The 22,054-nt window shown below is 42.6% G+C and overlaps 1 protein-coding gene across 1 annotated transcript in view; it reads right to left on the bottom strand.

Annotated features, from left to right (window-relative positions):
* Positions 1-22,054, bottom strand: part of NOL10 (nucleolar protein 10) — a 644,646-nt gene that overhangs the window by 452,345 nt on the left and 170,247 nt on the right. Inside the window, exon 9 of the mRNA XM_069235931.1 lies at positions 2,587-2,672. Coding sequence (XP_069092032.1) covers positions 2,587-2,672 — 86 coding nt within the window. The remainder of the gene's footprint in view (positions 1-2,586; positions 2,673-22,054) is intronic.

Below are 22,054 nucleotides of genomic sequence, written 5' to 3' on the forward strand. Positions count from 1 at the left end.
TATTTGTTTCAATTCTTTTTTTTTTGTAAAATGACATGATAGGCCACATGGAAAATAGAATTCCTATTGTTAGTATTGAGTTTCAGACATGTACAAATCTCATGCCTTCTTCTCAAGAATATGTGGGGACATGTGTACTGTCTGTTTATACTCTTTTACTTGTACTAACTGTTCACAAATATTTTTATTTAGCGTAACACAGTACAGAAAATGTCCACTTTTTTAGCAGGTAGCAAACCAGGATAATTGCTGTGCTATGGTACATTCTGAGGACGAGCACTGTTGGAGTGGAAACATTATTAAAAATGGTATTATTAAATATAGTATGAAATAACATATTAAAAAGTCTATTTGAGATCATTTATCAATAAATCAAAACGTGTAGTTGATATGGTGGGCACCATAAATAATATGCATTAATATGTAATAAATAAGGTAAAATGAAATGTTTTGTGTTTAATGATGATTAAATGTACTGAGAAATGAATATTAATATGTACTAAAGGGATTAATAGTTTAAATATAATGAAATGTTTTATTTGTCATGTTTTAGCATTGGTTTTAAAAGGCCTCACATTTTAGTATGTTTCCAGAGGCAATGTTTTAAAAGTGTTAACTCTGCAAAATGATGTTTCTCTAAGCATCCTGTCTGACTTTCACACTGTGGAGAAGTTATGTTCTTATGTTGTAACATTTTTCTGGCTTCCTGGGATGAAATAATGTGTACTCAGGAACAATAGTCTTCAGTGCTCATGTATAACCTGCAACAATTGCATTTTACAGCGGAAACTGGTGACCAAGAGCAGAGAAGATGAGCCAATCGTGAATGGAGAAAATTAAGAAAAGATACTTCTGAAACGTGGATCAAGAGTTATTGGCTGAACACCAAAACACCCCATAGTCTGACCAATTGAAATGTAGCTCGCTGCTGTCTAGGGATTTAATATAGCAAAGTGTAGGTGATGTCAGCTATGCTAGGGAAATGATGTGTTCCTGTTTTTCCGAGTTCCCTGTCTATGATTCTGTCAGTTCAGATACATTTGGCCTAAAATGTACTGAACTGTTTCCCCATTCATAATACTGATGCTGAACAATGAAGACCAGATGCTCCACTGATGAAGACGTTCCTGCTTGCTGATCCATTTTGCAGAGGAATAACCAAATGTGCATTTGTCTTTCTTGCAGATTTTTATGTTTTCTCTTTTTAGAAAATCGAACTGCTTTTTTGGTTAGCGACATAGCTAGATGTTTTCCAAATTAATTGTTGTTGTCTTTTCTTTTGCATGAAGCCCAAACATGCTTATCAAATTTACTAATTGTTAAGGATGCCAAAGTCTAAATTCGACTGTTTCATATAATTTTATTGTAAATAATTCATCTGCAATAACTAAATGTATTCTGTGTTCATCATTCATCTGTTATTGTTGTTATTATGCATGCTGGTTCCTGAATGCTTAATTATAAATATTCTGTCTAGGTTCAGATCCTTTCGAAGATTTGGTCAGCCTGTGTTATTCTTGTACATTTATCATTTGGTCTTGTGCTTGGTTTACGTGATCTTAGCATTATTAATCTAAAGGGAAATACATGTTTGAACTTTACAAAATTGGTGTGGTGATTCATGGCCATATAGGTCACGGTGCGTATAAATTACTTACTCCAAATTGAAATTGATGTTTATTGATTTGATATTGTCAATGCTGTTCGTTATCACTCCTATCCGAGTCCAAAGATTTGTGTAGACCTCTAAGGGTAATTGATGGTTACCCTATATGTGTCACCTTATAAATAAAGTATCAAAATAAATATAAGGCTAGACAATCCCACAGCACTAGATATGATTCCTCTATCTATGAACCTGAAATAAATGTGAGATATGTGGAACTCTGTACATTTCAAAACAATAGCAGAAAAAAAGACCAGGTTCTATCAGATAGTTATTAAAAGATGTTAGGTATTTTCTTTGGTTCCTCTTTATTTTTGACCTACACTAATGTTTTTATCATCACTGGAAACAGTGGTGTACCATTCTTCCTTTACTAGGGCAGAGTATATTAAAGATGTGTGAAAGAGTCTTGTCCTGTTCCTTCACTTCTCAGACCCAAAATCAGAAGCATACCTAAAGAAATTCTGCCAGGGTCTCATGCAATTCTGTTAAGTCTCCATACAGAACCCCTAGGTGGATTAGTGAGACCTGACAGTACTCACTACTCTGCAGATTAACAGACTATCTCATCAACTGTAGGGTCTAAAAGCGATCCTACCGATGGGATCGAAATCCCTGCTTGCATGCCCAGAAAATAGAACACAATATTTTTTTCTGCGTATGTTTTTGTTAAGATATTATTTCTCAAAAATGTATCTGCAATTCAAAAGTGGACATTCAGAAATGGTATGAAGAAATGTAAGAATGAATACGCCAACTGTAATATATTTACATAATTTCGTAATGCAAAGATTACCAAGAATTTTTTTGAGTTAAATGATTAACTTATTCCTCTGTAAATTAACATACATAAACTGTATTGTGTATTGCAATGCTGCTTCAGGAAATTAAATACATCCATGTTCGATTGTATTACTTACTCTGTGTCTGACGTTAAGCTTCCCAAAGCACAATCTAGTAGTCCTACTCGATTACGTGTGCGAGGGTCCCAGCACTCCACTTTACCCTATCAGACATTAAAACATACATAAAAAAACAGCTTTCAAATTCAGCAAAAAACGGTTATTTCAGCAAGCGAGTGATCACAAGAGATAGAGTGTGCGGTTGTGGATAGCGTGATGGATATTCTGTCCACTGTATTACGATCCCATTATATCTAATGGAGACCATAATACGCTAGATGGAATATCTGTCACGTTTGTGACGAAATATTCCATACGCCAAGATCGTAATCGGGTCCCTAGTTTCCATAGCAAAAGCAATTATTGTTTTTCCTATAACTTTGGTGCTGTTTGACGAATCTTCATGACATTGTCAAAACTAGTGTGTCACTTACTTCTGCTACAGTTTTGAAAGTTTCAGGGTGACTCGTTAAGCAGGGGCTGGGAAAAGTGTGTGTGTGGGGGGGGGGGGGGGGCAAAATGTTTTTTCCCCATGCTATTTTCCATAGGGATTTTAGACACGACTACAGGCCAAACTGCTGGACGGAATTACACCAAATTTAGCAGAAAGTTAGTTCTTGGTCCATTTTCAAAATGTTTTTTGGCCCCAGGCAGGTGGTGGTCCCTGGGGCCAGGGATTATGCACAGCCCCCCAGCATAGTTTTTAATTTAGCCCCGAGAAGGTGGTAGTCCCCAGGAAAAAGTTAAGCCCCAGGAAAAAGAGAGGGGGTGGTGTCCAAGCGGCCGCCATCCATTTTAAAAATAATGCCCTGGGGGGGTGGTCCACAGGCCTTCAAGGAGCCCAATGGAGGGGGGTGTGCATGGCCCCACTACCATTTTAACATAAAGCCCTGGGGAGGTGGTGGTCCCCGGGGTTCAAAAGAGCCCTAGGAGGGGGGTCTTGTCTGACCCCTCCTTATTTTTACATCTTAATCTGTCCTTGGACTTGGCCCACCTGGGGGCCATAATGTTAACTAACGTGGGAGAGACTGCTTTTTTGTTTTCCTCTGTCACTATTTTGCAGCACAATTTTTTATTTTTTTTATTTTTTAAAGTTTTTAGCCCTTGCGGGTTCCCAGGATTACCCCAGCAACAAAGCTAGATGGTTAGGGTATTTTTACCCTACCCCCTTTAACTTGTTCTTAATTTATTTTATTACTTTTTTTGGAGGGACTGAGTCAGAGTCCCAAAATGGCTGCTAACATTTCCTGGTAGATGTGTTGGCAGCCAATCAGATCTTTGCACAAGATCGGGAGGCTTTGCAAAGTGTTTGCACCTCTACATATACAAATGTTTTTTTTTTTTTTTGTAGGAATCTCAAACTACTGAAAGGATTTACACCAAATTACAAAAAGGTCACTTTATTGACCAAGAGGTGTTGGTGTAATGCCGTCCAGTGGTTCGGGCTGTAGGTTTACTCTTGCCTTTACCACTCGTGTGTGCTCTCCTAAAAGGATTAAGGGAGAATTGCCCAGGTTGCATACAGATTAAATCGACACAAAGCAAACTGACTTTTTGACTAGAGACCACTCCCCATGTACATCCTCTTCTAAGTACTTTTTTTTTATCTTCCACTATTTGTAAAGTGGAAAGTTTTGGTACCTGAATATATCTGGATGTGACTTGGAAACTTGCTTCTTTAGAATTCAGACATATTTTAATGTGGGTCAAACATATAATTATCACAAGCTCTATCAACTGAACCTCTTGAAGACAAATACTCCCCAGGAGTATACATATTATGAGCAATCTGGATCTCAGGACTCAACCTCTATTTCGTTCAAAATCCCTATGGAGTTTGCATGGGGGAAAAATCCTTTTCGGACCCATTCCCTTTTTTCTCAATCCCCTGCTTGACAAATCACCCAGAAACTTTCAGGACAGCAGCTGAAGTGATTGTCGTACTAATTCAGAAAATTGTGTGAAGATTCGGCAAACAGCGCCAAAGTTATTTGCAAAACAAAAAGGGCTTTTCATATGGAAACTAGGACCTGCATATAACTACCTACTGGTGACTGCAACACACACATGTATACATACATATAGATATGTCACTGAAAAAACAAAAGGTTACAGGGACTTTATAGTTAGGCTCTGAACTTAGTTGTACAAAACCACAGAAATTCAGCAGTTATAGTTACCGCCATGAAGTGTTTTCCCTTCAATAATTTAAGTGCTAATGTTTCATTTACATTTTTAATGACATTATAGAAGTTGCCATGAGTGCTGTAATGTCTGGGGTAATTAGCAATGCATGGCGAGGGCACGGGTTATAGCTACCTTAGGGTGCAAGTTATAGCTACTTGAAATAACTAACTATAACTGCTGAACTTCTATGATTTTGTATGAGTAAATTCATAACATCCCTGTAACCTTTGGTTTTTTTTTGTTCATAAAGTAATTTTTATTTCTATACGTCAATCCTACTACTGCTGCGCATGTGTAATGCTATCTGTATTTAACCACGATTCCATATTGATCACTGACTCCATTTTGTGCTTAGCTTAGCTTCAAAAGCCGTCACATCGGTGGTGCAGGTATTTTTCCACGCACAGCTTGTTAACGTGTTTTCGCTTTTCTCACTAGGGAAGGGAAAATAGCATGGGGGATGCAACGCTAACAAGAGTGTACAAGGATGAGAATGTTTTTGGCATAGAAGGGTGTGAGAAAAGGTGTGTGAGGGTCTCAGTGGTGCTGTGAGCAGATGTGTGATGTTTTGCGTTGGTGTGTGGTGGGTGCATAAGTATCTGAGTGGGTCTGGGAGTGGGCGCGTCAGTGTCTGAGGGGGTGTGTCAGTGTATGAGTGGGTCTGTAGGTGACTGCGTGAGGGTCTGAGTAGGTGCATGAGGGTCTGAATAGGTGCGTGAGGGTGTGAGTGGGTCTGCGAGTGGATGTGTGATGTCTGAATGGGTCTATGAGTGAGTCGATCAGTATCTGAGTGGCTGGGAAGTTATGAAGTAGTGAGAACTTCTTAATATACAAAAATAAAACCTACTTTTTTTTTTAATAACAAGCTAGGTTTGGTGTGTGCTTTTTAGTAGTTCAGGCTGGCGTGATGCACAAACAACTGCACATTGCAGCAATCTACATGAATGTACATCTGGGTTTCACGATGGCTTGAGAGCTGAACTTATTCTACTTTTATTTTAATAAAGAATACCCAATTTTCGAGACCACCATTTCTACCTTGATACAGTCAAAGAAACTTTAGTTTTACATTTCCAAGGTGGACACAAATTCTTGTCTTTGTTACTGCTGTAGAATAACACGGAGTTCATCACAAGCACATCAAGGAATTCAAAACATTGAAGTGTGGCACATGCAGGCAGCAGACCTGCTTCTGCTGTACACTAAAGCAGCAGCAATGGCAGAAAACCCTCCCTGAACAGGCATGCAGGATGTAAATATCATGATCATCAGATAGGATGCATGTTCTTATAATAAATTAAATCAAGCAGTTTGCATTCCTGTGATTATCTTAGCTGATGCACACTGGCCTACCGGGCTCCCAAAAGCCGGGCAAGCCAGGCACAGCATGACCGGGAAACCCAGGTTCATTGTTTGCATATGCATATTTTCTTTCTCAGATTCAGAGACCAAGCTCTTGTAAACACTGCTAGTGATCTTAAGCTTACAAATTCACCCATGAACGTTAAACCTCTGCACTTAACTGTGAGCAATAGAGTTACACTAATGCTCAAAATGCTATCCCACATCAAAATAACATGAGGACAACTTTGCTTTGGCACAAACTCTGTAGGGGTCGGAGTGTCTTGTCGCACAAAAGAACTGAGTGGTGTTAACTGCACCTTGAGTTGCATCATAAGCAGGAGTTACAAACAGAAACAATGGCCTTTGAAACTGATGCTTGGGTATTTAACTAGTGCAGTCATCCTGGGTGGCTCTTGAGATCTCTGTATTGTCTAGTTTAAACTGTACATCTATACCTCAGTTGACAGTCTAAATCACAATCACTTTACATTTATGTAAGTAAGCATACGATATGTCAGTATAATCATTACAATAATCATTGTCTTTTCTTCCTAAATGGTAACATCATGCGGCGGTCCAGGGCATGTGTCCTACAGAAATTGCCTTAGAAAACATAAAAACACCCTAAGGTTACACAAAGAAGCTCAACTTTGCGCAGAAGATGTGTTGAAAGCCGTCTTCCTGTGCTTCAAAAAGTATGTCTGCCAAACCAAACATCCTGCAACAGTGATGCTTAGAAGGCACACTGTATGTAGAGCCCATTGCAGTATCAATCTCTCACTCTTCCATCCCATCAATGGGGGGAGGAAGAGGAGGAGGAGAAGGAGAGAGAAAGAGAGAGAAAATAAAAAAGAAAACGGTGGGGGAGTCTAAATGCACTGCGGTCCTAGCCAGCTCCCTGTGTCCTGCAGGCGCCGGCATTGCTCACCCAAGCAGGTAATGTTTTCAATGTTCTCATCTGTCTTCCCAGCACGCATATTTGCATGCAGGGAAGACAGAAGAAAACTCCACTTTCTACAAGTGAGAGCTGTCAGTTGCAAAAAGCAAGGTTTGTTTGCTTGGTGGGACATGCCAGCTGGGGTGGGGTTTGGGTGTGGCAGTCCTCATGCTAGTTATTGGCTCCTTGAGGGGGTCCGTCAGGCCCACCTCCAACTGTGAATTTAGAACCCTTTCTATTTTTTTTCATGTTGGGGAGGTGGTGATCCCTGGGGCTGCAGGGAGGGGTGGTGGGCACGCAGCCCCCTGCATTCAAAAAGAAGGAAGCCCGGGTGAGGTGGCGATTCCGGGGCTGCGAGGGGGACATCCACCCCCTGCATTAAATAAAAAATAATCCCTGGGAAAGTGGCAGTCCCCAGGGAACTAAACAGCCCAGCGGCGGGGGAATGGCGTGTACCCCCTCCTTATTTATTTATTTATTTGCCCCGGGACCTGGCCCACCAGTGGCTTTAAAAATATGCAAGCCCGGGAGATGGTGCTTGCTGTTTTATTCTTTATTATTTTTCACAGCAAATTTGTGCATTTTGTGGATTTGCAGCAAAAAAAAATGTTTTTGTTAAAATGCTTTTATGCCCAGGGCTAAGGGGTAAGGGTATCTCTATCCTGGCCCCTTTCCTTTTTTTCCACGTTTTTTGTTTATTGTTTTTAAGGACTCAGGTGAAGCCGAGTCACAAGATGGCTGCCAACACTTCCTGGCTGAAGTGTTGGCAGCCAATCAGAGCTGTTCATTTCCCTGCACAAGAGCGTCATTATTCATAAAGTCCTCGCGGCCAGAGATATACAAATTTGGATTTCCTTAAATTTCCCAAAAACTACTGAACAGATACACACCAAATAAGCAAAAACATATCTGTATACCGAAAGCTACCTTTCTGCCAAATTTGGTATAATTCTGTCAAGCAGTTTGGGCTGTAGTCGTGTCTTAAGGTCCTATAGGAATTACCATCGTAACCGCAACTTTGTTGACACCCCCCCCCCTTATTCTCTGCCCCCGCTTGACAGATCACCTTGAAACTTTCCATGCGCAACAAGAATCCCTGGGGCACTTTTTGGGAAAATTTCATCAAGATTCGTGAAACAGTTTGAAAGATATAAGCAAGTAAAAAAATGCTTATTCTATGGTAACATGATCCTCCTAACTTTAACTACCTATGACGACCGCCACTAGGTTATATTATTTCCACACTGAAAAAGCCTGCGAATAAGTCAGTAACAACATGAACATTTTCATCTTACAAAAAAAAGCTCAGAAATTCACCAGTTATACTTAGCAGTGCTAACAATAACTTGAGCCTACCCCATGCACTACTTATGAACTCACATATTATATCACTCATTAGATGTTTTATGACATCACTGATGACATCTCAAATGAAATCATAGATGGCATCATTGATTACATCATCCAATGAGTGTGTTAGTTTGCTTTATAGTTTACCAGTTTGCAATCAGAGATAACGGCTCCCAGCGTGCTACAGTACTCTTGAACAAAGTTACTAGAGCTATGCCCCGAAGGTAATAAGGCGGACTGTACGAAGTTAAATTTAGTTAATGAGATAGGCATTCTTTGTTCTAATTGTAATATTCATTTTAATGTGTTGGGAGGCCCTCGGACACCTATTTCAGAGGTTAAGGGTGGCTTGAGGGCACAGGTAAGGGCTTTGTTAAACACAGTGAGGTCTCCTGTGCTTTAATAAATGCCTGCTCTCTGATTAAAGAAAACAATGAAGCCCACAAGTTAGTTCCATCTTTACTTCTTGGCTGTTTGTAACAGAAACATGGGCTGAGGATCCTGGACTCAATCTGGTTGAGGTAATCCTGCAGGGTTATGTTATTTCTAGATTAGATCGCCTTGGGGCAGGGGAAATTGACTGGCGATTATATCCAGAGATTCCTTTAATTGTTCCCCGATCCAGCACCCATGCACTCACTGGATTCTTGTGAGGTGGCTCTCTTCAGATTTAAACATTCGCGTGAACTATTTTCTCTGGATTATTGGTGTGTCGTCCACCTAGTCCACAAATTAATTTTCTGGCAGCTTGGTGTCAAGTTACAGAACCATTTCTTATTCACCCCAACTTTACCATTCTTGGTGATTTTAATTTTCATTTGGAAGATCTTTCTAGTAGAGACTCAACCTCATTGTTGAAACTTGTGACAAATTTTTCGATTTTCCCACTTGATAAAATAACCCATCCATATGGCAGGTCATACCTTGGATGGTATTTTTACGAACTTTAATGCCCTTTCTATTGAGGAGACCGTACTTCCCCTTAGTTGTCCAGATCATCAGAAGGTTATTTTCGATAGCCATCTGCAGCAGTTAGTGCAAAACACAGGTTCAGCCTAACCTAAACACAAATCAGTGTCTGGCAGAAATTTGAGCGCAATTACCCCGACAGGCCTGGAACAGGCACTCATTATCTCTGCAACCAGTAATGACGGCTATTACGGAAATATAGCAGAAGGCATTCAAGGGTGGATTAAGGCAGCTTTAGAAATTGTGGCACCATTAAAAGTAAAACTTTGCACCAGAAGCAAACCAACAGTGCCTTGGTTCTTGGAAGAACTTAAAACCTTAGACCGCAATGCTGCAGACAAGAGCGGAGAAGGCAAGCAACTCTTGTTCACACAGAAAAGGAGGAACATAAAGCTCTTTTTACTCTGCTACAAACGTACTATAGGTGAAGCTAAATCATCCTTTTATAGTGAGAAAATTAAATTAGCAAGTAACTTGTCGAAGGAATTCTTTAAAGTGGTTCAAGAGTTGTCTAATCCCCTACTCAAGGCTCCATGGACACTTCGCAAGGGTTCGGCGACAAACCAGCAACCTATTTTAAAGATAGAATTCTTAATATATAGTCAATGTAATCTTTTAGTGGCTAGGGACTTTCCAGTGGAGGCTTTACCACTTCCGTCTATTCCCTGTTGCTCTCTGCTTAGTTAACTATTTCTACCCCGCAAACTAAGGAACTTCTGATGAGCATTAAATCAGGGTACCCTGCCGACCACTGTCCACCTAAACTTTTGCAGCTGGCACCTCATTGTATTTCAGAAAATGTGCAAAGAGTTGTTAATTATATGGTGAAAACTCATATTTTTTTGAGACCATGGAAGGGAGCCATAGTTATTCCTTTACAGAAGAAACTCAATGTTGACCACGACGGTTTGAAAAATTCCCACCTCAATCTCTTTGCTACCCGAACCAGCCAAAATATTAGATAAATATTTGAACCAGGAACTGGTGAAACTGATAGACACTCATGATATCCTGGATACATCAAAGAATGGGTTTGAGTGGACACAGTATACATACAGTGCTCATTGGTGTAGCAGACAGTATTCGGCTCCAGGTAGATCAGGGCTGGGCAGCTATCTTAGTTCTGCTCAACTTGTCTGTAACATTGATTACCCTCGCATCCTTACGAATGGTCCACGATTACAGCATGTTGGAGTGTGTAATACTACTCTTAATCTTGTTCACTCATTTCTCACAGATAGGGTGCAAATTGTCAGCTGTGGAAATTTCAAGGCTACAGCCTTTGGTATTCCATGTGGGGTGCCACTGGGCTCGTTTGTTAGTCTCTCCTTCTGTAGAGTTGGTACAAATTAAAACAGTGTACGTTCAGCATCAGCATCTAGATTAAAGATAATTTCTTAAAGCTAAAGATGGATAAAATGCACGCCTCATTCTGAATATCCCTAAGCGTCTCTCAGTTAGAGAGTGTATTCATGCGCTCTACTGGCTTCTAGGTAGGACAATCATTTGCAGTGCAATAGGTCTTGCATTTGCTCGAGTTAGAGCTTCTGGTATGCTAATTCACAACTGGACATTTCTTGCTATATAACTTGGTCAACCCTGCCTCATAATTTTGTGTTTTTCTGCCATATAATTCCAGTGGCCCTGCATATAACTAAAGCGCGTCCATTTACCTTCTTCCTCTATCTGCAGCAAAAAATGAAGATGTTGCCATTTAGCATCCTAATTTAAATTTGCCATGCTAATTCCAATAGAATACCACTTTCATCACCCCACTATCGGAGGTGCTGGCTGGCTAACACAATTCCCCAAAAAACACAGACACAATACAGCCACAGAGAAAAAATAAGCTAGAAGGGTCACCCAAACATACCAAGAGTGTTCAAACAGACATAGCGTAATAAGGATGTTAAACTGGCCTGAATCATGGGCATAATTGTAACAAGGAAAGATTATTAAAACATATAGAATGCTCTAACCTCCTCCTGCTTCCACACACTCCGCACTCTAAAAAAAATCCTTCAAATGGATTCCCCCAGAAACCAGAAAGACAGTCACTCACACACTCCTCAGCAGCAGACTGGACTACGGTAATGCCCTCTACGCCGGCACCACACTCAAAGTCAAACGCAAACTCCAGAGAATCCAGAACACAGCTGCACGCCTCGTCCTTGGCCTCCCCCGCCACGAACGGATCTCACCACACCTCAAAACCCTTAACTGGCTCCCCATAGACAAGAGAATCACATTCAAGATCCTCATCCATGCACACAAATCCCTCCACAACACCGGCCCAACCTACCTCAACAAAAGAGTCAACTTCCACACTCCCACACGCAACCTCCGATCAGCCGATCTCGCCCTAGCCACAGTCCCCCGCATCCAACGCACCACCACAGGAGGCAGGTCTTTCTCCTACCTCGTCCCCAAAACCTGGAACTCCTTCCCCACCGACCTTTGCAAAACCAAAGACCCCCTAGTCTTCAGAAAGAACCTCAAGACATGGTTGTTCGATCAGTGAACCTGACTTCCATTCCCCCCCGCACCTTGAGACCCACACGGGTGAGTAGGGCGCACTACACATTTTTTTGATTGATTGATTGATTGAATTATCATATAAACCTTTAAAAGAAATAAACGTTTGGCATTAGAATGTAATGCTCAAAACAGGGTCTAGAGGGCACCATAACAAAAAATATCATTTGTACGAAACACGGTCATGTAACCAACTATTCAGCACTTAGAAAGCATTACCACATGAAAAAAGAATGGGAGAATGTAATGCAGTGAAGCCATATATTTAGCCCCTAGAGGGCGTGTATTACACATTTTTAAGGCCCTTAAAACACAAGCTACTCCGAGCTGCAAAACAACAGTTCCAGCTATGAGGGCACTCAAAAAGACACTGAATGGTGGGAGGGGTTATTATTTTGGGGTCCCCACTAACCTAGCACGGGGACCTAGATTAGACCGAGAAAGACAGAGTGCAAGGTACTGAACATTTTGGTGATGGTCCCATTGTCCTAGGACCACCGCATGCTGAGTTATGAGCAAAAATGTTTTGTAAAAGTAATGCCATGCAAAGCATTATGGGAAGAGTTTCCTATGCGCAGTGATAATTACAGTATTGGCTCTCTCCGGCTGTGCCAGGAGAGCCGCTTTCTCTGTGTGAATTTCTGTTTTACGTCAAGCATTTACCAATTTCAGGTGTTTAAAGGGGAGAGCCACAAGAAATGACTCTGATTAGGTAACTGTGAACAATGTGACCATCGCTTTAATACCGCGATCAAGTTTGCGCTGTTGTGCCTGTTCGCGCTGTGAGCGCCATGGCGGCCATGCAGCACAAAGGGGAGATACAAAAGAAGAAAATAGTTCATCCAGGCTGGAGTATTTTGGCAATCGCGCAATAATCCATGTAACAGGGGCAGTCTGCAAAGCATGAAAAGACAGCCTCAAGGCGGGACAAACATAAAGCATTTAACATTGACATTAAGTGATTTTTGAAAGGCAAGCCCATGAATGAATGAAAGTGATGGGGATGGTTAAAAGCCCACAATACTTACAACAGGTCAAAGCACTTGAGCGTTGGACCTAAAAAGGGAAACCTTTAAAGTGACTTGTATGGTAATCTTGGCATTACATCACAACAGACCTAGGCGTCTTAACTCTTCAATCAGTACAAGGAACGCAGATCTCTCAGATCATCTTCCAGCAGAAAGGTGATTATTCCTAGTTACCGCAAAGTTAGATGGGGAGGACGCTCCCTCTCGGGCGCTGCAGCAAATCTTTGGAATGCACAGCATCTTTGTTTTGTAAACATTTGAAAACATGGCTCTTCTCTTTGTATACTCTGCCTCTGGGCTTCTCGGGATCTGTTACTTTTTTTACTCATCACTTTGATAAGGTTGGTTTTAGTGCACTTAATACATTTGTTTTTCCTTTCAATAAATATGTCACCTGCACACAGCGTTACTCTTCAATATAAAGATTTACAATATGTTTAATATCTCTACACACCTATACTACATTAGGAACACATGTGTTCTGTAAATACTTACACAGATTAGCTAGACACAGGCTGCGCAAAATTAAGTAGACAAGTAATATGGTAGTTACCCGCCACTATGTAAACTGTCTTTATTCTTTAATTGGCAGAAACTGCCACAAAAGGACATCAAATAAAACATCAATAAAATAAAACCATTTAAAATCATCTCAACATTTGATGTAAAATTAAAACTCATACAGCAGCAGTATAATTTACTAGGTGCAGTAACTGTCCAGAATACAAATTTAAGGGCATAACATCTAGTAAAAGCCTTAGGATCATGGTAAGCAATACATATAAAATTCATAAAATTGCAACATGGATTAATAGATGCAATCATGGTTTGTAATACAGCCCATCGAGCATAAAGTTTAGCAAGTCATAAAATCATATAATTGTACACACAGCTCGAGATGCTAACTCAGTATCCAGCCTTCACAACATTCAAGGGGCTGGCTTTTTTTGTCTACCTCTCCACATATTTAACAGAAAGAGACAGCAAATACAATAGGTTGTGTTGTAGTAGTTCTTAATATCCTAGCAGCTATCCTGAAATCCCTAGTCTCAAAACTGTGGCAAAGCAACAATATCCACTTCCTCCTAAGGACATCATATTAGGGACAAAAAAAACACCATGCTCAATAATTTTTTTGCCTCAGGACAAAAGGGACAAGACATCTCTAACGCTATACAAACGTGTGGCCATTTAACAGTGACCGTACGAAGAAGCAAATCCCAATGCAAAATTGTATATACAGTGCTTTGGAAAGTGGGGGCTCAATTTCGTCCATATAATCTCCCAAGAGTACACATCTTTAAACTCAAGGAAGTTTGTAGTATGAGAGCCCACCCTCCCATTCCTACAGATTTCACCATCCAACATAGCCCCTTGAGAAGAGACTCGGAATTCTGCATGCGATCTCTGGATTCATCCAAAGATACTCGCACCCAAGCTCAATTAGGCAACTTTTGAGTAACCTGAATCAGGGAATCCTGGCAGCCCCAGATTGTTTTAAAATCTTCTCTAGGTCCATCCGATAGGGCACTAGATATGCAGATGCCCAGACCCTTAGCCAATAAAGCAGTGGTCAGAGACCTACTCTGTGAGTGAGGGCTCTAATGCCTAGTTCTAACCGGAGGGGAGTGAGTGGGGGTACCAACAGGAAGGTTAGTAAGGAGACGACGAACACATTTCTCAACTAACTCTATATCAGTTACATTCTTATGCCCCCAAAGTTCCCCACCATATAATGATGCTCCAAGCACTTGTGAATTATAAATTTAGAGGTCTGGGGATATTGGATAAAATGTGGAGCCATGCAGACCCCTCATGATGTCCTCCGTGTAGTCTGCTCTTCTGTATCTGCGACCACCAGCCCAACTGGTCTGTGAGCGTGAACCCTGAATATTCAAATGTGCAGACTTTCTCCAGGGGGACTCAGTTAGGTACTGGATGTGGTTGAGTCGAGGGGCAGGGATAAAAGACTGTTTACTTGGTTTTAGTATGGTTAACCTCCAGGCCTCTTTGTCTGCAGAAGACTGCAAACTGGTCTAGCAGATTTTGGATTCTATAAGAGATTTTGAGACCAGTAAGGTGTTGTCTCCAAACAAGAGCGCCAAGACCTTCCCATTGGCCAGACTCGGGGCATCATGGTTGTACAACTCTAGTAGGGCCACCCGATTATCAATAAACAATAGAAACATGGGTGGGAGCTAGTACACACCCTTGTCTTATGGCTTGTGTGACTGGAATGGGCACTGTCTGTTCACCAAGGAAGCTGCATCTGACCTGTGCAAAGTTGTTTAAATGGAGCCTACTATTAATATCTACAAGGTATTTGGGAACTCCCAGGTCAGTAAAAACCCTTTGTAGGGCCTCCATCAGTACGAGGACAACGGCTGACCAGAGGTCAACAGAGACTACATAAAGACATCTACCCCCTAGGTTAACATATTTCCAGTCGATTAATCAAAATACTTGGTCAATTGTGGTAGTCACTGCCCGGAACCTAGCTTGCAAAGGAGTCAACAGGCCCACATCTTCTGTCAAGTCAGGCAACCTATTCAACACGATACAGCTGAAGAGCTTCTGGGAGCTATCAATAAGATTAATTGGCTACAATTTGTAAGGAAGAGACCTTAGGCCCTTCTTGAAAATCAGAATTATCTCTGCCTCTGCACATGTAAGGGGGGCAAGAACCTCTTCAAATTGGTTTAGTTTCCAAATTAAGTAGGTACATTTTTTTTCTATCTCTTATGAGGTTGATTAACTATCACATAAAGAAGTAGTGACCTCATGTCAAACATGGATTCGATGATATACCCATATAATATGTTGTACTTTTGAATTAATAGATGCTGACCAGATGGAGGGCAAAGTACTGATACATGCTTTCTGTACTGTATTTTAGGTGCTTCCTATTTTAATATTCTGTACTGATGATGACCCGCTTGAATTAATTTATTTTTTGGGGGTCGAAACGTCGACACTGAATTTGGAAATATGGATTGGCTTTTGAAAACTTCAGCAGGCTGACAGCACCTACTGTTATAGGTGCTTATCTGAGAACTCATGCTTTTAACCAGTTTGGTTTTAGTTTTCATGTAAATAGCACTGCAACACTTATACTAAGACATAATTCACTCACACTGCACCTTGATTACTTTACTTTAAATTGTGGAGTTCCTAGTAAATGTGATCTATTATTCACAAACTTCATCGGTACAGAAAGTTCTTTATGGTACAACCACTGTCGTGGAAGTTAATTCATATCCTTCCCACGGAGGGACCAAAAATCTTTCTTATTCACTTACCCAGATCCCAGGGTACTGGGTTGCCCCATTTTTTCCAAAATAACATCTTACAATACAGTCATACATGACGAAGGCCAGAGAAATAAACCCTCTAAGAGAAATGTAACCAGATGCCATACAAAAGGTTCCTCCCCGACCAACGTAAATGAAAGAGAACACTGTTACCAATAGCACTTTAGATCAACAAAAAACAGCCTTAGGAGAATCAGAACATCAAAAGGCAAAAAAAAAAACACAAGCAATCAGAACTGCAATACTTGGAAATGTACTTAGAGTTCTATTCTGAGCAGTTACTTAAGACTTCGCACCTGTCTGTAGAAACATTCTCACTTAGTGTTAAGCACTATTAGTAAACAGTTTAACAAACAAGGAAGTATTCTCTACACATTTAAGCCATCTACTGTAACAGAGGGGCAAACCGGGCTCCCTGACGAACACGAACATTGCACTAAGTTTTGAGTATTCCCTGGAATTGGTCGGGATTACAGGTTCTATTAACAAAAACCCCTGCCTGGCACTATGTGCTTTGATTTTCCAAATGTAAGCTACAGTTGAATAAAATGTTTCTTTATCGAGGAAACAGTGTTTTTTTTCTGGTCAGTAAAGAGGGTCATGCTGCGGTCAAAACCTTGGTATCCAATCTGGAGATGTCAGTGGAGAAGCCTCATGTATCGAACAAGTGGCTACAAGACCTTCCATCCTGTACTGTGCTAGCCATGATGCAGTTGAAGACCCAGCTTGAAATCTTAGCGGGTGCTAGAAGGGCTTCTATGCAATGCACTTTGAGATTCTTATCTCAAGGAGATAATGGGGTGTTTTTATGTGTCAAAATACAGAGGTTTCTAGAAAAGGGGGTTAAGATGGCCTCTTACCGACCAGCAGTTCTGGTGACCAATACGCTATGAAAAGGGACAAGGGGACAGAGGCACCATAATTGCTGAACTAAGCAGCACATAGACTGTGGGGCAGTACTGACAGCACCCGGTAAGCAAAAATAGCTTGCACCACATGGATGGGTAACTGTTATTCCTGAATTACATCCCGGGACCCTTTGGTGCACACAGAAGATGCAGGCAATAAAGAAAGAGTTCAAGTCCAAAAACATGAATGTGGCACCAGGTCTTCAATTTAAATGTGAAGACTGAGAGGAAGTCCTCCTGGAACGAGGCAGCGGTTGCATAAACGGACTCGAAAAATAAATCATTAGTTTGTTTAAATGTTGCTTGGAAGTGGATAGACACTTCTGGAGCACTGTGGTGTCATACTCTAGACATCTATGAGACAGGTCCATAATTAATATCTTTGAGGCTGGGACCTACCTGGATTTTGCTAATGTGCTACCACTGAGGCATGCAATGCCTTTGGTTCCCCTTGTTCCTCCCTGTAAGGAAATGCCTCCTTGGCATGGTTACCCCCTGACTTTTTGCCTTTGCTGATGCCAAGTTATGATTTGAAAGTGTGCTGAGGCCTGCTAACCAGGCCCCAGCACCAGTGTTCTTTCCCTAACCTGTACTTTTGTTTTCACAATTGGCACACCCTGGCATCCAGGTAAGTCCCTTGTAACTGGTACCCCTGGTACCAAGGGCCCTGATGCCAGGGAAGGTTTCTAAGGGCTGCAGCATATCTTATGCCACCCTGGGGACCCCTCACTCAGCACAGACACACTGCTTGCCAGCTTGTGTGTGCTGGTGAGGACAAAACGAGTAAGTCGACATGGCACTCCCCTCAGGGTGCCATGCCAACCTCACACTGCCTATGCAGTATAGATAAGTCACCCCTCTAGCAGGCCTTACAGCCCTAAGGCAGGGTGCACTATACCATAGGTGAGGGCACCAGTGCATGAGCACTGTGCCCCTACAGTGTCTAAGCAAAACCTTAGACATTGTAAGTGCAGGGTAGCCATAAGAGTATATGGTCTGGGAGTCTATCAAACACGAACTCCACAGCACCATAATGGCTACACTGAAAACTGGGAAGTTTGGTATCAAACTTCTCAGCACAATAAATGCACACTGATGCCAGTGTACATTTTATTGTGAAATACACCCCAGAGGGCACCTTAGAGGTGCCCCCTGAAACCTTAACCAACTACCCGTGTAGGCTGACTGGTTTTAGCAGCCTGCCACACTCGAGACATGTTGCTGGCCACATGGGGAGAGTGCCTTTGTCACTCTGTGGCCAGTAACAAAGCCTGCACTGGGTGGTGATGCTATCACCTCCCCCAGGCAGGAGCTGTAACACCTGGCGGTGAGCCTCAAAGGCTCACCCCCATTGTTCCAGCACCACAGGGCACTCCAGCTAGTGGAGTTGCCCGCCCCCTCCGGCCACGGCCCCACTTTTGGCGGCAAGGCCGGAGGAATTAATGAGAAAAACAAGGAGGAGTCACTGGCCAGTCATGACAGCCCCTAAGGTGTCCTGAGCTGAAGTGACTCTAACTTTTAGAAATCCTCCATCTTGCAGATGAAGGATTCCCCCAATAGGGATAGGAATGTGACCCCCTCCCCTTGGGAGGAGGCACAAAGAGGGTGTACCCACCCTCAGGGCTAGTAGCCATTGGCTACTAACCCCCCAGACCTAAACACACCCTTAAATTTAGTATTTAAGGGCTCCCCTGAACCTAAGAATTTAGATTCCTGCAACTTACAGAAGAAGAGGACTGCTGAGCTGAAAAACCCTGCAGAGAAGAAGAAGACACCAACTGCTTTGGCCCCAGCCCTACCGGCCTGTCTCCCTCCTTCAGAAGAAAATTGCTCCAGCGACGCTTTCCCCAGGACCAGCGACCTCTGAATCCTCAGAGGACTGCCCTGCTTCCAAAAGACCAAGAAACTCCAGAGAACAGCGGCCCTGTTCAACAAAGACTGCAACTTTGTTTCCAGAGGAGCAGATTTAAAGACCCCTCCAATCCCCGCAAGAAGCGTGAGACTTGCAACACTGCACCCGGCGACCCCGACTCGACTGGTGGAGAAACAACGCTACAGGGAGGACCCTCCGGCGACTCCGAGACTGTGAGTAACCAAAGTTGTCCCCCCTGAGCCCCCACAGCGACGCCTGCAGAGGGAATCCCGAGGCTCCCCCTGACCGCGACTGCCTGACTCTGAAATCCCGACGCCTGGAAAAGACCCTGCACCCGCAGCCCCCAGGACCTGAAGGATCGGAACTCCAGTGCAGGAGTGACCCCCAGGAGGCCCTCTCCCTTGCCCAGGTGGTGGCTACCCCGAGGAGCCCCCCCCCCTTGCCTGTCTGCACCGCTGAAGAGACCCCTTGGTCTCCCATTGAAATCTATTGGAAACCCAACGCTTGTTTGCACACTGCACCCGGCCGCCCACGCGCTGCTGAGGGTGTACTTTTTGTGTGGACTTGTGTCCCCCCGGGTGCCCTACAAAACCCCCCTGGTCTGCCCTCCGAAGACGCGGGTACTTACCTGCTGGCAGACTGGAACCGGGGCACCCCCTTCTCTCCATTCAAGCCTATGCGTTTTGGGCACCACTTTGAACTCTGCACCTGACCGGCCCTGAGCTGCTGGTGTGGTAACTTTGGGGTTGCTCTGAACCCCCAACGGTGGGCTACCTTGGACCCCAATTTGAACCCCGTAGGTGGTTTACTTACCTGCAAGAACTAACATTTCTTTACCTCCCCCAGGAACTGTGAAAATTGCACTGTGTCCACTTTTAAAACAGCTAAATGTGTTTTATGTAAAAAGTATATATGCTATTGTGATTATTCAAAGTTCCTAGAGTACTTACCTGCAATACCTTTCAAATGAGATATTACATGTAGAATTTGAACCTGTGGTTCTTAAAATAAACTAAGAAAATATATTTTTCTATAAAAAAAACCTATTGGCCTGGAATTGTTTCTGAGTGTGTTCCTCATTTATTGCCTGTGTGCATGTACAACAAATGCTTAACACTACTCCTTTGATAAGCCTACTGCTCGACCACACTACCACAAAATAGAGCATTAGTATTATCTCTTTTTGCCACTATCTTACCTCTAAGGGGAACCCTTGGACTCTGTGCATACTATTCCTTACTTTGAAATAGTGCATACAGAGCCAACTTCCTACATTGGTGGATCAGCGGTGGGGTACAAGACTTTGCATTTGCTGGACTACTCAGCCAATACCTGATCACACGACAAATTCCAAAAATTGTCATTAGAAATTGATTTTTGCAATTTGAACTATTTTTCTAAATTCTTAAAAGTCCTGCTAGGGCCTTGTGTTAGTCCCTGTTTAGCATTTCCTTTTAGAGTTTAAAAGTTTTGTGAAAGTTTGAATTAGAACCTAGAACTAGTTTTAGATTCTTAAAAAGCATTCCAACTTTTAGAAGCATAATGTCTAGTACAGATGTGAATGTGATGGAACTCGACATCACCCCTTACCTCCATCTTAAGATGAGGGAGCTAAGGTCACTCTGTAAAATAAAGAAAATAACAATGGGCCCCAGACCTTCCAAACTACAGCTCCAGGAGCTTTTGGCAGAGTTTGAAAAGGCCAACCCCTCTGAGGATGGCAACACAGAGGATGAAGATAGTGACTTGGAGGAGAATTCCCCCCCTCCAGTCCTACTTAGGAAGAACAGGGCTGCTCAAGCCCTGACTCCAAATATACTAGTCAGAGATGCTGTTTCCCTCACAGGAGGGACCAGCACATCTGAAATCACTGAGGATAACTCCAGTGAAGAGGACATCCAGTTAGCCAGAATGGCCAAAAGATTGGCTTTGGAAAGACAGATCCTAGCCATAGAAAGGGAAAGACAAGAGATGGGCCTAGGTCCCATCAATGGTGGCAGCAACATAACTAGGGTCAGAGATTCTCCTGACATGTTGAAAATCCCTAAAGGGATTGTAACTAAATATGAAGATGGTGATGACATCACCAAATGGTTCACAGCTTTTGAGAGGGCTTGTGTAACCAGAAAAGTGAACAAATCTCACTGGGGTGCTCTCCTTTGGGAAATGTTCACTGGAAAGTGTAGGGATAGACTCCTCACACTCTCTGGAAAAGATGCAGAATCTTATGACCTCATGAAGGGTACCCTGATTGAGGGCTTTGGATTCTCCACTGAGGAGTATAGGATTAGATTCAGGGGGGCTCAAAAATCCTCGAGCCAGACCTGGGTTGATTTTGTAGACTACTCAGTGAAAACACTGGATGGTTGGATTCAAGGCAGTGGTGTTAATGATTATGATGGGCTGTGCAATTTATTTGTGAAAGAACACCTGTTAAGTAATTGTTCAAATGATAAACTGCATCAGCATCTGGTAGACCTAGGACCAATTTCTCCCCAAGAATTGGGAAAGAAGGCGGACCACTGGGTCAAGACTAGGGTTACCAAGACTACCACAGGGGGTGACCAAAAGAAAGGGGTCACAAAGCCTCCCCAGGGGAAAAGTGTTGAGACATCCAAAAACAAAAATAGTAGAGTCTTCTTCAGGCCTCCAAAAACCTGCACAGGAGGGTGGGCCCAGAGCCTCTTCACAAAACAATTTTGGGTACAAGGGTAAAAACTTTGATCCCAAAAAGGCCTGGTGTCGTAGCTGTAATCAGCCTGGACACCAAACTGGAGACAAGGCCTGTCCCAAGAAAACTACCACTTCTAACTCCACTCCAGCTAACACTGGAATGGCTAGTCTCCAAGTGGGATCAACAGTGTGCCCAGAGCAAATCAGGTGTCACACTGAAGCTACATTAGTCTCTGAGGGTGGGGTGGATTTAGCCACACTGGCTGCCTGGCCTCCTAACATGCAAAAATACAGGCAGCAGCTCTTAATTAATGGGACAAGTGTAGAAGGCCTGAGGGATACAGGTGCCAGTGTCACCATGGTGACAGAGA

This window comes from Pleurodeles waltl, chromosome 5, assembly GCF_031143425.1.
Source record: "Pleurodeles waltl isolate 20211129_DDA chromosome 5, aPleWal1.hap1.20221129, whole genome shotgun sequence".
NCBI classification, from domain to species: Eukaryota; Metazoa; Chordata; class Amphibia; order Caudata; family Salamandridae; genus Pleurodeles; species Pleurodeles waltl.